General features: G+C 30.6%; 1 protein-coding gene and 1 long non-coding RNA gene across 2 annotated transcripts in view; one reads left to right on the plus strand and one right to left on the minus strand.

Moving 5' to 3' along the window:
* LOC136971286 (uncharacterized protein C05D11.1-like) overlaps window positions 1–21,965 on the minus strand; it is a 41,212-nt gene that overhangs the window by 11,714 nt on the left and 7,533 nt on the right. The window contains exons 2-12 of the mRNA XM_067265748.1: window positions 17,938–18,020; window positions 14,172–14,330; window positions 13,178–13,387; window positions 12,009–12,131; window positions 9,190–9,330; window positions 7,391–7,501; window positions 5,648–5,739; window positions 3,032–3,134; window positions 1,795–1,869; window positions 1,597–1,707; window positions 525–668 (exon numbers count right to left, since the gene is read on the minus strand). Of these exons, the coding sequence (XP_067121849.1) occupies window positions 525–668; window positions 1,597–1,707; window positions 1,795–1,869; window positions 3,032–3,134; window positions 5,648–5,739; window positions 7,391–7,501; window positions 9,190–9,330; window positions 12,009–12,131; window positions 13,178–13,387; window positions 14,172–14,330; window positions 17,938–18,020 (1,352 nt within the window). The remainder of the gene's footprint in view (window positions 1–524; window positions 669–1,596; window positions 1,708–1,794; window positions 1,870–3,031; window positions 3,135–5,647; window positions 5,740–7,390; window positions 7,502–9,189; window positions 9,331–12,008; window positions 12,132–13,177; window positions 13,388–14,171; window positions 14,331–17,937; window positions 18,021–21,965) is intronic.
* LOC136971300 (uncharacterized) lies at window positions 19,830–20,327 on the plus strand. Its single transcript, XR_010880137.1, has 2 exons — window positions 19,830–20,126; window positions 20,199–20,327. It is a non-coding gene; the product is annotated as an uncharacterized lncRNA (long non-coding RNA).

The following is a 21,965-nucleotide window of genomic DNA, read 5'->3' on the forward strand; positions in this document are numbered from 1 at the left end:
GAACAAAATCAAATGTAACCATAAATAACTTAACACAGATGTAAGTAATTCATTTACATTTCTTATTGTTCATTTTAGGACTTCATATTTTATTTTAATAACAAAATATAATGATTTTATGCATTTTTGTTTATGCTATATTTAAAACACTTCAAAGCTTATGACACATTTTAAATGTTTAAGTGGTCACTATTCAAATATATCAAACCATATGATGTACTTGAATTGAGAGCAAAATCAAACATTTATTTTTGTAGTAAAATATTTGAAGATAAAACTCATTTAATCTAAATAAAAGATCGATTCCTTAAATCTTTTAGTGTTTATTTCGTTTTAGTTTGTGTGTAAAATCAGCCATCATGAAAACATTGTTTTTGAAAGGACAAAATATATATAGTCACTATCGTTATTTCAAAATAAAACATAACAATAGTAATATTAAATCAAATATTTGAAATATCAAATTGACTTTATAATAAAAGTGTATTGTAATAATTTTATAATAATATTTTTCAATTACTAACATCATTTCTTTTCTTTGCAGCTTGGAATAATTCTTCTTTAGCTTTCAAACCTCCTTCTCCTAAATTTTCTTGCTGCTTAGAAATTCTCAATTCTTCTTCTTTTATCAATTTTTCTTTTAATTCGGGACTAGGTTCTCCAATAACCTATAACAAAATTAAAATTCTTTTAATCATATTTAAAATTTCTTCTCTAAAATATGCTGAAGTAATAAAAGCTTGCAGAAACAATAACTTAAAAGATGAATATGAAACTGTTTAATATTTAATCGAAGAACTATAGATTTCATAGTGTATTAATTATGCTATTGTTATATGGGTATGCATATTAATAATTGTTGGTATGACATCATCCCCAGACTAAGCAATAAACAAGCAAATAAGCTGGATAAATCAACACACTTTTTCTGCTTCACACTTTTTAGAATTCTGATAAGTCGACTCTCCCCCTGAAAAATGAGTTCACACCACATGGCTTATTGTACGGTGTGAACTCATTTTTTCAGGAAGGGAGTCGACTTATCAGATGTCTAAAAAGAGTGAAACAGAAAAAGTATGTTGATTTATCCAGTGGTGACGCGTTAAACGATGTCAAATAAACCGAGTTTTTTTTAACATTAACAACATTACTGCCTATGTAAGTCTGCCGGGACCACAGAAAACTGACTAATTAACCTATGGTGTCGAGTTATCCGGGTGTCGACTTATGCGGAGTCGACTGTATTTATATGATATTTTCAGGAGATTACTTAATTTTCTTACTTGGAATGAAGTAGTTCAAGCATGAATCAAGATAAAAATGTGTGAAATAATAAATCAAAACTTATTGATTTCCTATTCATTCATATAATAAAATCTTGACAACGCTACAACAATCATCATAAAGGTACTATACATTTCTTGTATATTAAATTCATTTTTCATTTGTCACAAGTACTGAAAAATTTCTCAAATTTATGATAAAATCAATTATATTAAACAATTACACTGAAATTAAAATGTAATACTAGGAACAGTTTATATAATATTAATAATTTAATGATTATATATTAATCATTCATTTAATTTTACTTACTGTTACAATATTTTCAACTAAGAAATACTTCCTTAAAAGATTCTGCCAATATTTCATGTCTCTTTTTGCTAATTCATTAAACAGATGAATATTTCTCATTCTCTGTTCTAACTGAAATAATATATTAAACAGAACATTTTGAATTTCCTGTATATATTAAATACCTAAATCGCATTAACAATAATTATTTATGCTTACCTCTTCTATAGATCTGCCGTAAAGAAAGTCGAGAATAATAATTTCGATAAACATACGATGATGAGCTTTCTCTATCTAAAACAAGAAAAGAAAATTAGCTAAATTTTACATATCAATTAAAATAATTATTTTTAATTATCCCATCATAAAAGATTTATCATTTGTTAAATTTTTTATTAAAAAATTCATTATTTTCAAATTTAAAAGAAACTTTTTATATTTTTTAACTCAACTGGGTATCTGAGGCAGTTAAGTCCTTGGCTTTTAAATCCCAGTTAAGTCCTACCACTTTGGGGACCCAAAAATATTGAATATCGGCCGAAAACGCCGATAATTGTTTTTATGGGCAGTCAAGTAAATAAATAACACATTCTTCTCTACGTATTTTCCAATGCCAAAAACATTACAAATTAATAACTAAAACTTACAGGTTTTAATTAATCATTCAGAGAAACAAGAAAAACAAGCAATTGCTTATTGTAAAATGCTCACAATGCCGAGCTGCAATTTTTAACCACATTTTTAATAATTTTTTAATTAAAAATATATGCTCTCCACCTCAAATTAGTAGCATCTTGCCCCTGTACATCATACTTTTCATTTATCAATAGAGTCCTACCAATCATCTATCTAACATCTTTTGGAAAAAAAATTTTTGAATTGAAATAACACGTCTTCCGGTTTGCACCGGAAGTTCTTATATAGTAAACCGAGACCTCCTGTCCCTAATCTTTCCATATCTGATCACAGCTTTCATCTATCTAACTCCGCTCTAGAGATTACAGAGAGACGGACTGATGACTGGGAATTTATAGGTCTACAATTTTTTCAAATTGCATCCCAAAAATCACATGACTTCCCGTCAAGACCAGAAATTAGTATCTAGATAATCAGGGCCTGTAGGCTCTAAGCTTTTCCTACCTGGTCTCGATTTTCATCTATCCACTCCATTCTCGACATTAAGGAAGGACAGATGAACAATGAGAACCTATAAATCTGCAATTTGAAAATTGCAGCCCAATAAATCACTACCATTCCAATACTCTGTTGCCTAAACTGTAACGATTATCTTTAAATTATGACGCCGTGTTCAATCAGTCTTTAAAAGTTAGTTACAAATATTAATAAAATGATTTATTGCAGTAAAAATACTTCATACAAATAGTTATTTACAAAATAATTTAATGTTAAATAATAATTTCATTAAAGAATGACTTAAAAAATGAATAATTCTTACGTCGTTTAATATATTTAATTTCGAATTATGTATTATTGTCCAAATTCTTTTCATATCAAACTCTTCCTCACCAGTTGCTAATTTAGTAAGAACTTCTAATAATCTGAAATAAATACAAATATTGATTCAAATTTATTTCATAATATCTGTGTTAAAATTTACAATAGTCTTTTACTTCTAAAAAATTTATTTACTGATACGTTTACTTGACTTGAGAATAGACATTGTAAATGTGTAAATAAACTGAAATAGAGTGATATCTTGTACTTTAAATGTTCCAGAGTTCAAATATTAAATTCAAGAGAAATTCGAGGTGGAGTTTGAATGACACTTCTACGTTTAAACTGCATTTACTGCGTAAACACCATCTGTCCTGTGCCCAAGTTGTCTCTTGCTGTAAAAGCATCTTTTGCATCATGCTCATGTGTTTTCAGTGCTTCTTATGCTTTATTTTTTGGTGTGTTTGGTTATATGTATAACACCTATCTATTAACCATTGCATCCAAGAAAAGGGTGGAAGCAAGAAAGCCTAAGAGGAAGGTTTTAGTGTCAACAACTGAGGTGAAAAAATAAATTTATCACAAAGTATAAAGCAGTAAGTGTAGCAAATCTGGCGTTCATGTTTAAGATACTGAAGTTGACAGTGCGCCACCAATAAATGCAATTTTTATTTTATTACACAGTATTTACATATTTTATTTATTGTTTAGAGCATTTAATTTTGTTACTTTTTATGTTAAATTTTGTGTATTTGCTGTTTAAATTTACAAAATAAGTATTAATTGGGGTCTGGGAATGAATTAATTCACTTTCCATTATTTCTAATGGAGAAAATTGATTGACTTTGAACATTGTTCAAATGAATCAATTTTCCCTTCATAGGAGGCCATTTGAACTCTGTTCAAATACAGTTCAAATGGCCTCCAGGGATATATAGATTTAAATGTTAAGGAATTTGGTTAGTTTGAAATATGGCTACTTAGAAATTCAAAGTGAAAATTCTGTCTGAACTGTGTTAAGCATATGTTAACTCATTCATTTAGATCAAAGTGCATCCATACTATAAGAGAAGAACAAACCAATCTGAACAAATCTAATCTGGTCAATATGGCTTTGCCTTTACAGTATCACTTTATCCACGAACTACCATTTTTTTCACTTATCTCATAAAATACGGCTGGGTTTCAGAACTGCAAGATTGGGCCACAAGTAGCAGCAGATTGAGATATAATTTTAGGGCTCTAGGCTACTAGAATTGGGCATATTACTGCTTTTTGGGGCACTTTTAAAATAATTTTGGTTATATTTTGAGGAATTCTGCTTTACTTTTTATAAAAGCTATCTGGCAACCTGCGAGGTTCTCAATGAACATGTACTTATTAACTGCAGTTTGTTTATATTATTATTATTATTAATGAAAATAGCATTCTGTATATGTAGCCATATTCCATTTGCTTAATAAATTACGTCAGTTATGTAGCATTTGGTATACTGTACACATATATGTAAATCTTAGATAATTTGAAGTCGTGATTATAAAACTGATAATATCTAATGATTATGATAAATTCTCAATAGAAGCTTACAAAAGGAAATAGAATTTGATAAAATTAGCTTTTTCTTCACAATATGCTAAATAAATTGTTTGAAGTCCTCAATTAACATTTAAAATCAATGTTCAGTGAACAAAATATATCTTCAAATTCATGATTATGAAAACGGAGTGATTAATATAAGATTAGATATATAGATGCCATTTATATTTTTAATGTTGTTGTTATTTTAAAATTAAAAATATTAAAAGATATTTTTTATATTTTTTAATTTGTTGTTGAAGTTGAACTATAATGTGTTTTTGAAGTCAAACTATAATATTACCAAGAAATGAATTAATCATTTAAATAAATATAAATTATTTATTAATATGTTCATTGTTCAATAATCTCTACTTTTTCATTTAAAATTTTCAAAACATACTTGTACGACGAACAATCTAGAAGGTGTCCGGAAAGTCTGGACCAATATTATTACCATTTCTTTCATTACAGGGAAACCATATCACTATGGAAGAACAAAATCAAGTGAGTTTGATGGTGGAAATCCACAGTCACCAAAAAGTGGCCAGTGAATTCAATAGACTCCATCCAGATAATGAACTGATCATGTACAGATGTGTTGGTAAGCTCACTGCCAAAGACTGTTACAGAAGAAGAAAGAGGTAACAGTCCTTTCTTCTTCTGTAACAGCCATGGATGCTCCCAGATGAGCTTACCAACACATCTGTGCATGACTAGTCACAGTCTGGATGAGGCCTATTGAATTCCCTGGCCACTTCTTTGTGACTGAGTCCCCACCATCAAAATAAGTTTAATTCATTCCTCCACAGTCAGTGACATAGTTTTCCTGTAATGGAAGAAATGGTAATGTGAGAAACTCCTACAGGGTCCAGACTTACAGGGTAATAATTGTAATAACTACAATTAACTAACCTATTAAATTATTAAATACTTCTTTTTTAATTTGTAAAAATTTACAACTTTTTATTATTTTTTTAAGTTTTTCATAATGTTTCTTGAAATTAATTTAGAGAAGAAAAATATAAATAATAAAAAGTACCTTGGTTTAATATTATTTAACTGAACTTTCAAAACACATTCAAAATCCATGGAAATAAGTGTTTGTGAGTTTTCAATCAAAGAAGCATTAACCTAAAATAATAATTTAAAAAAAAATTACAAAAGTTATTTCCACAAAAGTAATTTTAATTTTATTATATTATAAACTCAAGCTTTAAAGACAAACTTATAATTAGCATCAAATTTCTAAATATATAAAATTTTGAAATTATTTATGACTAGGATAATTTATATGACAATTCAACAAAACAATATATTTATATACACTGAAGATAATTATTCCTGCAGAGTCAGTGTTCAAAAACTGCAATAAGTTAATTTCTATCATTTAAAAATGTTCTATATTCTAGAATCTTTCTTTAAATCACACTTCCAATCTAATATCTAGAAGTACAACTTGAATTTGGAGTTGTTTCATTATGTAATTTAATGTTTTATAAAAAAAAAAAAAAAAGATATACAGTTTATAATCAAGTTTAAATTATGGTCATGCGTCAGATAACATTTATTCAGGCAGTGCTAACTACGTATGTCTATAGTCACATGAAGTTATATTATTAAAGTAAGAAAAATTTGGTGATTGAAAATCTTGGAGAATGTTGGCTTAACCTAGTGGAAAAAAGCTTAAGAACTTGGCAACATTGATCTCATGTCTTGTATATAAAGCAATTTTACTGTCAGGCTTCATATGAGGATCATTCAAAAAGAAACGAGCCAGAGACTGCAATGTAAAAACCAATGACAGAATTGTAATGTTGTGTGTGTAAGAATGTGTGGTTCCGACAACAGCACGGAAGATCACAGCCCGCCGCTAGAGGGTAACGGGTGCATACCACGTGACTACAAAGCTAGCAAAAGCATGCGTCAGTCGTCCACCAAATCAGTAGTGTTGTAAACAGTGAAACAGTGAAACAGAGGCGTCAAAAGAAGAGCAAAGAGGTGTTGTTTGTCTTCTGACAGCAGAAGGAGTAGGGAGAACAGACATTCATCGAAGAATGTTACAAGTGTACGGTGAACACTGCATGTCCCTTGCAAGCGCTTCAGAGAAAGGTGGGTGTTGTTAGCCGATGATGCACAGTCAGGAACACCACACCACATTACCGATGACATTGTTCAGCTGGTTGATGGAGTCGTTACCCAGGACTGCCGAGTGACGGTCCTGGTAACGACTACTCGGATGACGACGTCTAGCAGTACGTTCAGAACTGGTTGACAACGCAGCCCCGGGACTTTTACAAGACATCCATTCACCGCCTTGTGTCACAGTGGGAAAAGTGCCTCAATAGCCAGGGCCAATACTTCTGACATACAGGTAAGGGTTTCTGTTTATAGGCCTCAGGCTCATTTCTTTTTGAATGATCCTCATACATTAACCAAATAACCAGCATTTCCAGGTCCTAAAATTTAAGCATTCCAGAAAATCTTGCAAAAAGTTTTCAATTTCCCAATTTAAAATAAATATTATATAACAAAATAAAAATATTATGTCAAATAGAAACAATTATAAACATTTTAATTAATACCGTTTGTGTACATTATCTTGTCTAAAGTACCCCACACAGTTATGACAAATATGCATATAATATGGTATTCACACAATGTCATATTACATAATTCCTACTTTACAGAATGTATTGTGAATGTTAAACAACACAACTATATTTAAAAATTTTGTTATATTTTTAAAATTAATTAAATTAATACTAAAATTTTTCATACTTACATCACTACAATATGGTTCTTCGATCTCTACAAATTCCCTTTGTAATGGGGAAACTGAAGTATTATGAAGATATTCCAGAAGTAATTCAAGAGCTACACATTCTTCAATTTCCTAAAAATTAATATACATGTATTTAAGAATTAAAAATCCATTATTACAGTAAATTCAAATATTAGGGCTATTTTATACCTTCGTCATATGAGAAATAACATGGTCTGTAATAATTTAGTTTTTTTTTTTCATTCAATAGCACATTCAATAAATCTTTAGTGGGGAGTGCAGAAAGGAAACATACCTTTTTAACATTTGAAATACCCAGCTTTACTTGAGAAAATCCTAGAAGAGGTGCAACTGTGCTTGCACACCCCTATATCTGCCTGATTTCATTATATTTATATGGAATAATGTATATATTATTTTTTTAGACAGGCATTTTAAATATACACATAATAAATACATATTTGACAATATGTATGTTTTTAACAGATTCTTTACAATTATATAAATATTTTTCACATTTGTTTTTTTAACTCTTTACAGGCTATTTTCAAAATTCGATAGCAAACTTTTTGCTCAGACAGCACTAAGAGGTTTAGGTTACGTAGTTAGTGTGTTTTAATTAGTTCCATAGTGGGCTCAATATTAATCTATCCCCTTGGTTGGGCTCATAACTTTAATACAGATAACACAAAACATGTAAACTTTATTGTGCATGTTATGAAAGGAGAGTGTTAGTTTTATACTTACCTATTTACGCATATATAAAGACAGACAGAAAAGAAAATTGTGTTAGTCCCTAACCATTTCTGGCTTGTCCAAAGCTGCAAAGGAAAAGAAGAGCAGCAGTGGCCATGCTATCAAAGGCTGATACCAGTAATTTGGAATAAATAAATTCTGGCAACATATCAAGAATGTGTCACCAAAAGACTGCCTACCAGAAGGATTTAGAAGAGAACTGGCCCTATCCAGGAATACGCAAGTGGAGGAAATGTGGAAAACTCTACACAGACAGTCCATTGGTTAGGCCTGACAAACTACCAGTACACTAGCAACGGGTTAGACTGCACCAAAGTGGAGGTGCATTTTGTGTATTTGTATAAGGAATATCCACTAGATCACTAGTGAGTAAACTGAAGAAAAGACACTTTGTAAACAATAGGATGCATGCTTACAATACATAGCATCAAGAATATTGGAGCTAGCCACAAGAGTATACACGAACACAACAAACACATATGATAAAGGACAGAATTGTTATTTTGTGCCTAATGAATAATACCTTAAACTACTCAAAATGAACATGAAAATAGTTAATTTTATCTGTAACTTCTACATACTTCACATGCAACTAATGAGGTTACATTTCACATAAAGAGTAAGAATAACAACACACTATTACATCAAAAAAAAAAAAAAACCTCTAAAAAATTAACTAATTTCATAAAATGTTTAAAGAAAAATATTTTACAATAATGTAATATAGATTTCTTTAAAAGAATTTCATTGAATAAATGATATTTCATTTCCACTCATTAAAAATAACTTATTCCTTAATACAAATAATTAATTATTTATATTAAGGTTACATAAATGAGTCTTTTGATGTCCTTTCTCTAATAAGTAGTCTCTAATAAAAGGTCAACTCCACTGTAAGACCATTGTTTTCATGAGGTGTGAGAAAGGACATCAAAAGACTTGTTTGTATAGTCTTAATTGTGTATTAAATTTACAATTATAATCCTGGCCATTTTATCAAATATCAAAAAATATCTTTATTTAGAATAATTAAGGTTACTTGCCTTTACAAGTGGTCCTCTCCATGCTAAAGTGACAATTCCATGCTCACAATCATCACATGGGTAAGGAACAGTTTTTACAATTGGCTCACTAAGAGGAGGGACAGGATTTTGCCATGGACGAGTAAATTCGGAAAGACAACCCTAAAATAATTAAAGATTTAAAATAAAATAGGCTATTTATGGTTAAAATTAAACCAAAATATCACATCTAAAATAACCTACAAAATTCTATATTTTAAAATAAAAAATTTATCTTAAAAATTAATTACTCTAATGAAATTTAGAATTTTAATTCTTACAAGAAACAACTCAAATTTTAAATATTAAATTCACAGAAGCATTCACAAAACCTTGTGTCTTCTTTTAACATCCTTTTCGCACTCGGGAAATAACTGTCTTTACGGCGGAGTCGACCTTCTTTTGTAGGCTACTCTTCCGCCTCAATATGTAAAACACGGTTAAAAATATCCCCAAGGCTTTCGGCACAATCATTAAATTTAATTTACAAAAAATATAATTATAATTAAAATTATAATTAAAACATGCCAGGACAAAATTCATACTTTAAATATTAAATTCACAGAAGCATTCACAAAACCTTGTGTCTTCTTTTAACATCCTTTTCGCACTCGGGAAATAACTGTCTTTACGGCGGAGTCGACCTTCTTTTGTAGGCTACTCTTCCGCCTCAATATGTAAAACACGGTTTAAAAATTGAGGCGGAAGAGTAGCCTACAAAAGAAGGTCGACTCCGCCGTAAAGACAGTTATTTCCCGAGTGCGAAAAGGACGTTAAAAGAAGACACAAGGTTTTGTGAATGCTTCTGTGAATTTAATATTTAAAGTATGAATTTTGTCCTGGCATGTTTTAATTATAATTTTAATTATAATTATATTTTTTGTAAACTCAAATTTTGTTTTTTTTTTAAACAAATAATTTATTCCAAGTAATTTTTCTTGTGTCTTTTTTTCATTTCCTTTTAACTGATTTGAATTGACAGACTTTAAAACACATTTTAGAATTATTTAATTTTACTGGAATAGTCTATTTCTTTAACATGGAAGATTGCCTGACCTACTTTCTAACCAACCTAACTCGCCGTTGCAGCTTCCGTGTTGCATAAGACATGGTGGTGTCGGTCCTGACAAGGCACCAAAGAGGTGCTGACCCTCCAGTCACATTATTATATTTGAAGTGTAACAAACTTGAGCACACAAGAAAGTTGTTCATAACATTAACAATTAAAAAAAAAAAAAAAAAAAAAATGCTGCAACTATGCTACCCTATTTTCATATTAGACTTGTCTTTTTTGGTCCTTCAACAGTAACGTATGAAGCTTATTCACTTGTGGTAACGAAGTATGTAACCACAAGCAAAAATATCTGAAAATAAATATGATGAAATGAAAATTTTATTTAATGACATATAAGACTTCATTTTCACTAAACAGGAAATGATGTCATGTTTTTTTAAATCTCGTTTTATAGGCTTTAAACATGCGGAATAATAATGCTAATGATATGATAAAATAATTTTGTTACATACAAAAAAAAAACTAAAATAGGAAAGGGTCAAACCTACATTGTATAACTCTAGTATGTAGCGTCTTATCCACTCAGCTAGTACCATTACAAGGAGAAGAAACACCAAAAATTTATTAGCTAAACACTGAATTTTCAGAGAACCGTTTTTTGGAAATTCTTGAGAATGGTTAGGTTCATTAGAAGGGTCATATGTGGAAGCAATGGTCACTGCTGAGAGACTCTACGATTACGAAACCATTTATTAGACGCGAAATGAGCTTATAAGATTTCCGCAATTTTTGAAGTTTTAAGTCGGCGGCAACCTTTGGGGTTTCCTCTCCTTTCCAAGATAGTCTCAAAAGGAAGAGTGTATCTGGTTTGTGAATGAAAGTTTCCTCAACGTCTCGATAATTCCAGGGCAATGTGGTCAACTTCCGGTGATGGGAAGATCTCAATCTGAAGACAAAAGATAGAGACAAAAATGGACACAAGACACACATACAACAATTGGTTGACACTTTTAACTTTCAGGAGAAGAAACAGCCACATCCTCAAATTCCTGGGTTTTTATTCATTTCTGTCCTCGATTGCCCATTCTGATTGGCTGCTTTTCCTTGTTCTCGCTTTCCAAGTGGTTGACCACTTGTTACTATGTGTAACAAGGTCTCAACTTAGATTGCGAGAAAGGTCAAAATCAATGTTTAATCTGATCTCCAACCGAAAATGGTCCTCTTAAGACTTACATTTTTCTATTGTTTTAAAAGTTTGTGTTTTTAAACAAAAAAATTATTTCTAGCTTCTATTTTTTTTTCTTTAAAAAGAATAATTTTAATGAAAATTTTAGTGAGGGTTTGAACCTGTCCAGAGCTTCACATAGGTATTGAAAATTAAGTAACATTTTTATTTACTTAAATAAGTACTAAAACGAATATAATAAGCTACCTCATTTAAAATTAAAATGCAGCTAGATACGACACAATTCTACGCAGCTGCTATCAAAAGGCAACTGGATTAAATGGGAAAATCGCAAGTGTGGAACTGCTGAATGAACAGCCATCAATGTTCATAATACTACACATATGTGTAGAGCATAAAGCAAAGACCCGATTGTCGGAGAGTGGGAGATTGGCAGAAGTAAGACATTAAAATATTTGCTTTGAATTTAAGTCTCACATTAATTTTAAATCTTAAAAACTGGAATAAAAAGTGTGGCTTAAATTCAAAGTAATAAGGTATATGTAATTGAAATTCAACACTTTTTACGAATTACATATTCAAATAAATACATCCACTTACTTTTTGAATTATCCTTTCTTCTACAGGAGAAAGAGCTTTAAACACATCAGAAGCATTTATCTTTCCAATTATTGTTATGCAAAGATTTTCAGGTCTGTAAAATTGATTATGATATTCTTTTATCTGCAAAAAAATTACGAAATTAATGAAATTATTATTCTTCAACAAACATCGATTTTAAAAATTAAGTAGAAAGTTAATTTTTAATGATTTATTATTAATTTCATCAACTTTACTGTTTTTATAAGTGATAAAATTATGATGAGGAAAAAGTTTTCTCGTGTAAGAAATTCCGAAATATCAGTCCCATCGACAATATTTTATCAACTTAAGAAGTTTCCGTTGAAGACAAATAGTAATCTTTTTCCTCATCATAATTTTATCACTTATAAAAACAGTAAAGTTTGAATAAAGTAGCTCCAGATATTCACCATAATGCATATCAAATGCCTGCACACCTGAAGTGTTTGTTTATTTTGCCAAGGTCTTAATTGTTTTGACCGTACTTTCTATGTCATATTGTCCATTAACTGTTGTCATGTCGTATTGACACCAGACAGTTAAGCATCTACAGTAAGTTCATCTTACTATTCTACTATATTACACTATGCAATGTTATATTACCTTAATATTACAGTGGTCCCTTCAAAAACTTCTTAATACTACGTTCGCACACAATCCACGACTCACTTTGATCTCGATTTACCTATAATCTGGATTGTGACTGTCGCCAGTTAACCGTTGAGCTGTTCGCACAGGCAGTCCGCTTGAGAAGAACCCGGCTATTACACGCGATGATAAAACTGGCATAACCACGCAGTAATTCACGAACACCAGCAAACAAAACGGAAGTTTTGGTTAGAAATAAAATACTTTTTCTTGCCATATATTTAATAATAGACAGATGTCATCGTCTCTCCAAATATCTTTTTTATTTCTCTGTTGATAGCCAACACGTGTTCCGCAGCCATCTTGTATTTTCTCGCGCACATGGGATCAGTTGAGATTGAAACGGAAGAGAGAGGGCGCACCAAGGCATAGTCGTTGACCTTGGTCACAATCTAGATTAAAATGCTCGGTGCAAACAAGGTATAAGAGAGTTCTACCATATACAGTAAAATTTCAAATTTATAAATTAAAATTATTGAAATTCTAAAAAAGAATAATACCTTTTCATTAGTGGTACTTTCTCTCAAATTTTTTAATCGTCCACCTGTCTCCGATTTATAGCCGCATTTACCCGGATATGCTGCTCTAATCATCTCTAAATAACAGAGGTTATCACCATCATTTTCGTAAGATTCCATCTCACAGTAAACAACGCCTGCATCTTTTCCTTCGCCATTAACATGATGTACTTCTGTTACAAATGCTTCATCCTAAAATAAATTTAAGCTTTCAGAATGTATAATTTTCAATCCTAAATTTAAACTTCTAAACTTTTAGGGTACATTATGCTAATTTTTAATTAATTAAATAAAAAATTAACAACCTTTTCTTTTAAAATTTTCTAAATTGTTTAATTAATTTCAAATTAAGTTGGTCGTATCCGACAAGAACCTAATATGGCTCCCGTGAGAAAAAATTCTGTAAACAAAAGCGGAAATAACAAGGAAGAGAGCATAACTGAGGAAAACCAAGTTAGAATCGGTGAATAACAATATATGGGAGTTTGAAATTGCAAGAAATGTAGCCTTAGATAGAGTAAAATAGAGAATAACTCAGAGCTTAGTCCAAATAAATGGGAAAAAAATTGAGGAAAACAAGATATTTAAAATGAATTTCCATGTATTGATCTTAACACAAAATATGGCTTAATCATTTAACTTTATTCCAAATTCCATAATTTATTTAATTAAAAATTGGTGTAAATAGTTTAAAAATCTGGTAGATTAAATTTATGATTGGTTAATCCATTTCAATCAATGTTTATATCTAAAACTTTTACTAAATTATTTCATTATGTATATATTCATACAACAACAACAATAAAGAATACAATAAAAATTATATTAAAACTTCCATCGTTCAGACAAATATATAAAATTTCTTGAGTTTTACTTCATTTGAAATTAAATTTAAAATTTTAAAATTACATTAAATATACATTAACATACAGTATATTTGTCGTAAAAAAAAAAAAATATGGTAGCAAATACTTACAGTAAGAAGTGGATATAGCACATGATCCATATAAATAGGTAATAAATTCAAAAATCCTTCCGGTCCAATAGTACTCATCGTGTAACTCGTATAGTCGACGGCAGTAAAAGCATTTGTACTCGAGGCCAGGCAACGATTTGCTAAATGGTCCAAGACACCCTAAAAGAGATTTTAATTATTATCTAATGAGATAGTAATGAATTTAATTTTAAAACTATTCAGGCAAACACAAAACAAAAAAAAATTATCAGCCTTAAGACCACAAAAGTAATAGAAAATATTAGCTGCTTCTGTAACAATGGCATAGAAAATAAAAGATCCTGTTTAGCATATTTATTCAATTCCAAGATAACCTATCAATTTTAACCTAACTGATGTTGAATACAATAGAACGTCGATTATCTGAATCAATTGGGAACTGGGGCTGTTCGGAAAATCGATTTTTCAAATAACCGATTATGTACGAAAAATACATTATTAATATAGTATATTAGTATATTCCAATAATAGTATATTAATATATTCTACGTTGAAATTTTTCTCTGTTGTGTGTTGCTTCGCGTTGAACTTTCGGCGATGTTAAACCTAACAAAAATTTTTATAAGCGTGGCTATTGTATTGTTAAAAATTATTTCTTTATTTTGTACAAAAAAAAATTATACTTTAGAAGTAAATCTAGTATCAAAAACGTTCGATTCGGCACGACACACGTCCCGACACAGTCCGACTGGAAAGCTTTCGGTTAATTGACGTTTCGGTCGATCGACATTTGAATAATTGACATTCTACTGTATTTTTTCTGTCGCATGTCATTCCACGTTGAATTTTTTTCGACGTTAACCTTTTTGCAATTATTTGTCAATATATCGTCAAGTTATTAATTAATGAAACAAATCACTTGACAATCTATCGTATATACGTGATTTTTTTTCGTATGTGTATGATAATTGCTGGATTTTTGGAGGATTTTTGAATAATATAAATTGAATGACCTTGAGTGAGTAAAGTTTGCAGTGATAATTTTCAAACAATGAACAGTGAAACGTCACGAGTTTAAAATGATTAACGTAATCCTTTTCAAAATATTTTAATTGAATTCAATATTTATAGTATATCCACAATGCACAAAACTAAACTGACAAATGAATGAAAGAATATGATAAAATTAAATTTGCTCTCTTGTAAGAAAGATAACTATGCTACTTGTTCTACTGCAATTATTAAACTGGAAAAGTTTCTTCTGATATCAACTATAAGATACATCCTGATTTCAGAGATATTGTGTCTAAATTTATGTCATAGAATCAAGGAAAAATATAATACATATGTAAGAATAATAATAAGTATTCTGAATGTTTTTCTCGGAATACACATTGGTATCAAGTGCATAGAACTGTTAAATATGTACTTTAATATACACTTCATAGTTAGAAAAGTAGAATATTAAAATTTTCACTTTTCTAACTATGTATTTTATAGGAAAACAGAACTGAGCTATGTGGCTTAAAAAACTAAAACCACACGAAAAAGAGTTTAAAACTAATCTAAATCTAAAATTAAAAATTGTCGTGGAGGTAAATGTAATTGACGACAGTCGAACACTTGACCGATACATATTACACAACCAGCAATCGGCTCGTATACTTTCGATGGCAAACTTTGACCTCGATTTTCAAAATACTGGCTTTCTCGTGGCATTGGCCTTGCCAAGTTGTACATATTTGCAAAAAATTATGTTTGTTGGTCATGCAGTTCCTTTAAATTTTGATCCAAACAAAACACTTCGACTTATGCAGAACTCCACTTACACTCTGCTCAATAATTTTAAAGTATCAGTTATGGTCATTTCTTTATCATGGAATATGATGACTTTTCTGTCTACTACCAACAAAGTATGCTTCATACGTGCTGGTCAGTTCGGATCTTGGAATTATTTTATGCAAATTTTAAGTGTGCAGATTAAGGTTAATTATTTCTTCTGTTAAATTCTCTAATCAATTAAGACTAATTGCATTTCATTGAAGTTTGTATTGTGGTAAATTTAGTACTTTTAATTTGTGCCATTACTAAGTGTAATGCTGCAAACCAGCTAATTCTAATAGTTCCATCTCGACACCTATCAACTTTTAAAATGCAGGCTTTTAATTCTAATTCCAAACGTTTTCGATCTTTTTAAAAGGCCTTCTTCATGAATACAAATCGAAATGATTCTTTCTTTAACTGACTGTTTGTTCTGGAACATTATAAATTTTTAACTTTAAATTTAACTGCGCAGGCTCGTATATAAATATCTATAAACGGTGTGGTACTCGTACCAATATACATAATAAATATATAAATAAATATAATATATGAATAAATAAATAATTAGCCGCTCGTCTCTTAATTATTATTCAAAATTAGACTCACTCTCCATGCGGCTGGTATTTTACTGGACTCTCTAAAATTTATTGCGAGTCCTTCTTGGTACGTCTTATATATCTGCCATGCCTCCGCATATTTCAAGTGCCTCTTGTCCTGGATCTTTTGTATTATTTTAGCCCTTTGCCAATCCACAGTGACTTCCTGCCGGGTCTGCAATAGCATACGTTGCTAGGGCCGTGACCGGTTGCTCATTACGTACGTTCCTTTCATGCTTTTTCGGTCTTTCTTTTAACGATCTTCCTGTTGCCCCAATGTAGTATAGCTCTGTATGTCTCCTTTCATCTTGTACCGGAATCCTATATACCACTGGAATCGAGCTCTGGTCTAATTCTTCCTTGTCATTGCATATTATTTGGTAAACTGTGGGATTCCTTTTAAAAATTATTTTCTTGTTTGTTGTTGTTCCTATTTCGTTGTAAATATTGCTTAAAGGAACCATGTAGTCCATAACCGTGTATTCTTTCATTTTTTCCCGCTCATCCTTATCTATATTGTCTATCCTTGTTTTGCTAATGATGGCTCTTATTGTATTTTGGTAGATACCGCACTGCCTGGCTAGCTCTTTTACATACTCTAATTGTTTAATTCTATCTTGTGGTTTGCTGCAGTGTTGCTATTTATACCATGGAACTCACACGACCCAGCACCTTATAAAATAGCAGCATTCTGGGCATTAATAAAGAGAGCCTACACAAACTGTGGATTGACAAAGGGCTGGTGGAAGTCACTGTGGATTGGCAAAGGGCTAAAATAATACAAAAGATCCAGGACAAGAGGCTCTTGAAATATGCGGAGGCATGGCAGATATATAAGACGTACCAAGAAGGACTCGCAATAAATTTTAGAGAGTCCAGTAAAATACCAGCCGCATGGAGAGCGAGTGTAATTTTGAATAATAATTAAGAGACGAGCGGCTAATTATTTATTTATTCATATATTATATTTATTTATATATTTATTATGTACATTGGTACGAGTATCACACCGTTTATAGATATTTATATACGAGCCTGCGCAGTTAAATTTAAAGTTAAAAATTTATAATGTTCCAGAACAAACAGTCAGTTAAAGAAAGAATCATTTCGATTTGTATTCCTGAAGAAGGCCTTTTAAAAAGACCGAAAACGTTTGGAATTAGATTTAAAAAGCTGAGTTTTAAAGGTTGATAGGTGTCGAGACAGAATTATTAATTAGTGCAGTTAAAGAAGAATGTAATTCTAATATTTCTTTTTTTAATCTTTTAAATCTGAACTATTTAGTTAAACTTTTCACGTAGTAAATATATCATAATTACATGTTAATAAATTCAATTTTTAATAAAAAATATATTTTTTATAATTACCTTGAAAGGATATAGTTCACTACCCATAAATGTGAGATGTTCCAGAGTATGAGGCAAACCATCATCATCATATGCCTCGGTGGCTATAAAAAATAATTTAGAAAATATTTTTACACAAAACAGTAGTAACAGTTTTATAAAATGTATATTTATTTATATAAAATTAAAAATTCTAAATACCGAATAATTAAAATAATCCTCATTGATTATTATTTATAAACTTTTAATGCCTTTAAATTAGTTTTTTGGATATGCGATAAATGCTTGTTAATATGAATTCCGAAGGGCATACAAGTTTTATTTGACATGGTGTTTGAATTATCAGAAATGTGTTAAAAATTCAAGAATTATAACTTTTATGAAAAAGAAAAACAAAATATTTTTTCTTCGATAAATATGACATAAAATTTGCCTCTGAGTCAATTCGGTGGATGCAAACTCCAGAGGCAGGGTTTGAGTTCTTAGTAGTGAGGTTGAGGCCAAAGATTTAAATGCGAAAACATGTACATCGGACATTCGGCGCCACTTTCCTGTAAGCCTAGAAGTTTGACGATGGCGTTTGGAATGTCGAGCACGATTCCACCGACTTTCCAAACACCACTGTCAAACTTCTAGGCTTACGGGAAAGCGGCGCCGAACGTCTGACGTATGCGTTTTTGCGTTTAAAACTTCGGCCTCAACCTCACTAGTGCCTATGTACTGTACAATGTACCGAATGCTAATTTTACCTAGCAAACATGACAGATTCTAGTAAAATAGTAGTTTTTAAATTTATAATTAAATATTAAATTATTTGCTTACATTAGAAATGAAAACTTAAAAAATTAAAAATTATATAAATTAGATATGAATTATTGGTAAAGAAAACAGTTTTAATTTTATAAAATATTCATCTAAACAAGAAAATAAAGTCAATTCTTCCTATTTCAAAATGAACGCATAACAAATGACGCTATAAATGTAATAAATTTTTATTATTTATTATCTTCATTTCACTTTTATGATTTTTTTTTTATCATATTGACTGAAAGCCCATAAAATTTATATCTATTTTACTAAGTTTATTATTAATAAAAGTGTCGTAAAATGATATTAGATCTCTAGGACAATGAAGTTGGAATTCCAGGAAAATTCTATTAAGGACATATTTATTTGTAGACACCATTTATAGTCCATAGTGCAATTTATTTTTGCTTGAATTAACTTGACGAGTTTCAAAATTCTGAATTAATTCAAGTACTAATAATTCTAACATAAAATGGGAAATGACAGTATAATTTATGAAATTCACATTATCTGGCTTTGAATTAATAGAAATTTACTATATGTGATTAAATTTCGCAACAAAATTTCAACTTACAAAATACAATACAGATAATAAATTTCAAGGATTTCAATTTATTATAATAACAACGTAAAACACGTAAACAGATAATAATATTTTTTTTTTTTTTTTTCAAAGTTCGTCGGATGTTAAATTTTTGTTTAATAAATTAAGACATAGTCGCTCTGGAAACATTTTTTACTTTCCTAGATGATCTCCATTTTTTCTTTTGTTCTAGAACGATTTTTCTTATAGATGACCGGACCTTTCTTTAGAGGCTACTCAGCCATCCAATATTTAAAAAAAGTTCTTTAAAAACAAGGTTAATCCAATTAAAATTATAAAAATAATTTCTTAAAAATTGGGAAATGGGATCTTACGACGTCCTTTCTTACATCCATGTCCATTCGGGAGTTCGGGCCTTTATCCACTCAAAAATGCGCTGGAAAATGTAGATTTTTTGACTCGATCCCTCTGGCGACGATTTTCCATTTTAAGTTTTTCGCAATTTCCATTTTTAAGAAATTATTTTTTATAATTTTAATTGGATTAACCTTGTTTTAAAGAACTTTTTTTAAATATTGGATGGCTGAGTAGCCTCTAAAGAAAGGTCCGGTCATCTATAAGAAAAATTGTTCTAGAACAAAAGAAAAAATGGAGATCATCTAGGAAAGTAAAAAATGTTTCCAGAGCGACTATGTCTTAATTTATTAAACAAAAATTTAACATCCGACGAACTTCGAAAAACTTAAAATGGAAAATCGTCGCCAGAGGGATCGAGTCAAAAAATCTACATTTTCCAGCGCATTTTTGAGTGGATAAAGGCCCGAACTCCCGAATGGACATGGATGTAAGAAAGGACGTCGTAAGATCCCATTTCCCAATTTTTAAGAAATTATTTTTTATAATTTTAATTGGATTAACCTTGTTTTTAAAGAACTTTTTTTAAATATTGGATGGCTGAGTAGCCTCTAAAGAAAGGTCCGGTCATCTATAAGAAAAATTGTTCTAGAACAAAAGAAAAAATGGAGATCATCTAGGAAAGTAAAAAATGTTTCCAGAGCGACTATGTCTTAATTTATTAAACAAAAATTTAACATCCGACGAACTTCGAAAAACTTAAAATGGAAAATCGTCGCCAGAGGGATCGAGTCAAAAAATCTACATTTTCCAGCGCATTTTTGAGTGGATAAAGGCCCGAACTCCCGAATGGACATGGATGTAAGAAAGGACGTCGTAAGATCCCATTTCCCAATTTTTAAGAAATTATTTTTTATAATTTTAATTGGATTAACCTTGTTTTTAAAGAACTTTTTTTAAATATTGGATGGCTGAGTAGCCTCTAAAGAAAGGTCCGGTCATCTATAAGAAAAATCGTTCTAGAACAAAAGAAAAAATGGAGATCATCTAGGAAAGTAAAAAATGTTTCCAGAGCGACTATGTCTTAATTTATTAAACAAAAATTTAACATCCGACGAACTTCGAAAAACTTAAAATGGAAAATCGTCGCCAGAGGGATCGAGTCAAAAAATCTACATTTTCCAGCGCATTTTTGAGTGGATAAAGGCCCGAACTCCCGAATGGACATGGATGTAAGAAAGGACGTCGTAAGATCCCATTTCCCAATTTTTAAGAAATTATTTTTTATAATTTTAATTGGATTAACCTTGTTTTTAAAGAACTTTTTTTAAATATTGGATGGCTGAGTAGCCTCTAAAGAAAGGTCCGGTCATCTATAAGAAAAATCGTTCTAGAACAAAAGAAAAAATGGAGATCATCTAGGAAAGTAAAAAATGTTTCCAGAGCGACTATGTCTTAATTTATTAAAGATAATAATATCTTCTTTACTTCGCCATGTCCAATCACCAGGAACAAACTATTCTCCACAGCAGAGACGACCTTTCTTTAGAGGCTACGCCTCTGCCAAATTATGTAAAACAGTCTAAAATGTCCACAGGTGACAATCTCTTCACAATTAAAAATATAAGATTTCTTTGTAAAATAGGGCTGGCGGAAATACAGTAATAACAACGTAAAACACGTAAACAGATAATAAAAATATCTTCTTTACATGTGATTGGACATGGCGAGTAAAGAAGATATTTTTATTATCTGTTTACGTGTTTTACGTTGTTATTACTGTATTTCCGCCAGCCCTATTTTACAAAGAAATTCAATTTATTATAATTAGCGAGGTTCGGGCCAAAGTTTTCAACGCGAAAATGTGTACGTTGGACATTCAGCGCCTCTTTCCTGTAAGCCTAGAAGTTTGACAATGGCGTTTGGAACGTCAAGCATGATTCCACCGACTTTCCAAATGCCATTGTCAAACATCTACGCTTACAGGAAAGTGACGCTGAACGTCTGACGTACACGTTTTTGCGTTGAAAACTTCGGCCTCAACCTCGCTATTATGTGATTTTCAAGACAATTCTTGTCTTCTTGTCAATATTGAAAATTGAACATACAAGGTCTGTTCAAAAGTTCAAACTTTCATTAAAACTCACACTATAAGGTATAATCATAAATTTTTATTTATTTATTTTAAAATATATCCCTCTCGAAAAAGTACAATATTTACAACAGTCATATAGCTTTAGAAAACTCTGCCAAAAGCCTTCCTTTGAGATGGTCAAAATAGCCTCTGTCAAAGCCTTCAGAATACTGTCAAACTGCTCGCCTTTCAACATCAGAAAGAAAAAAT

Source organism: Centruroides vittatus, unplaced genomic scaffold (assembly GCF_030686945.1).
Source record: "Centruroides vittatus isolate TY-2023 unplaced genomic scaffold, ASM3068694v2 contig_2433, whole genome shotgun sequence".
NCBI lineage: Eukaryota > Metazoa > Arthropoda > Arachnida > Scorpiones > Buthidae > Centruroides > Centruroides vittatus.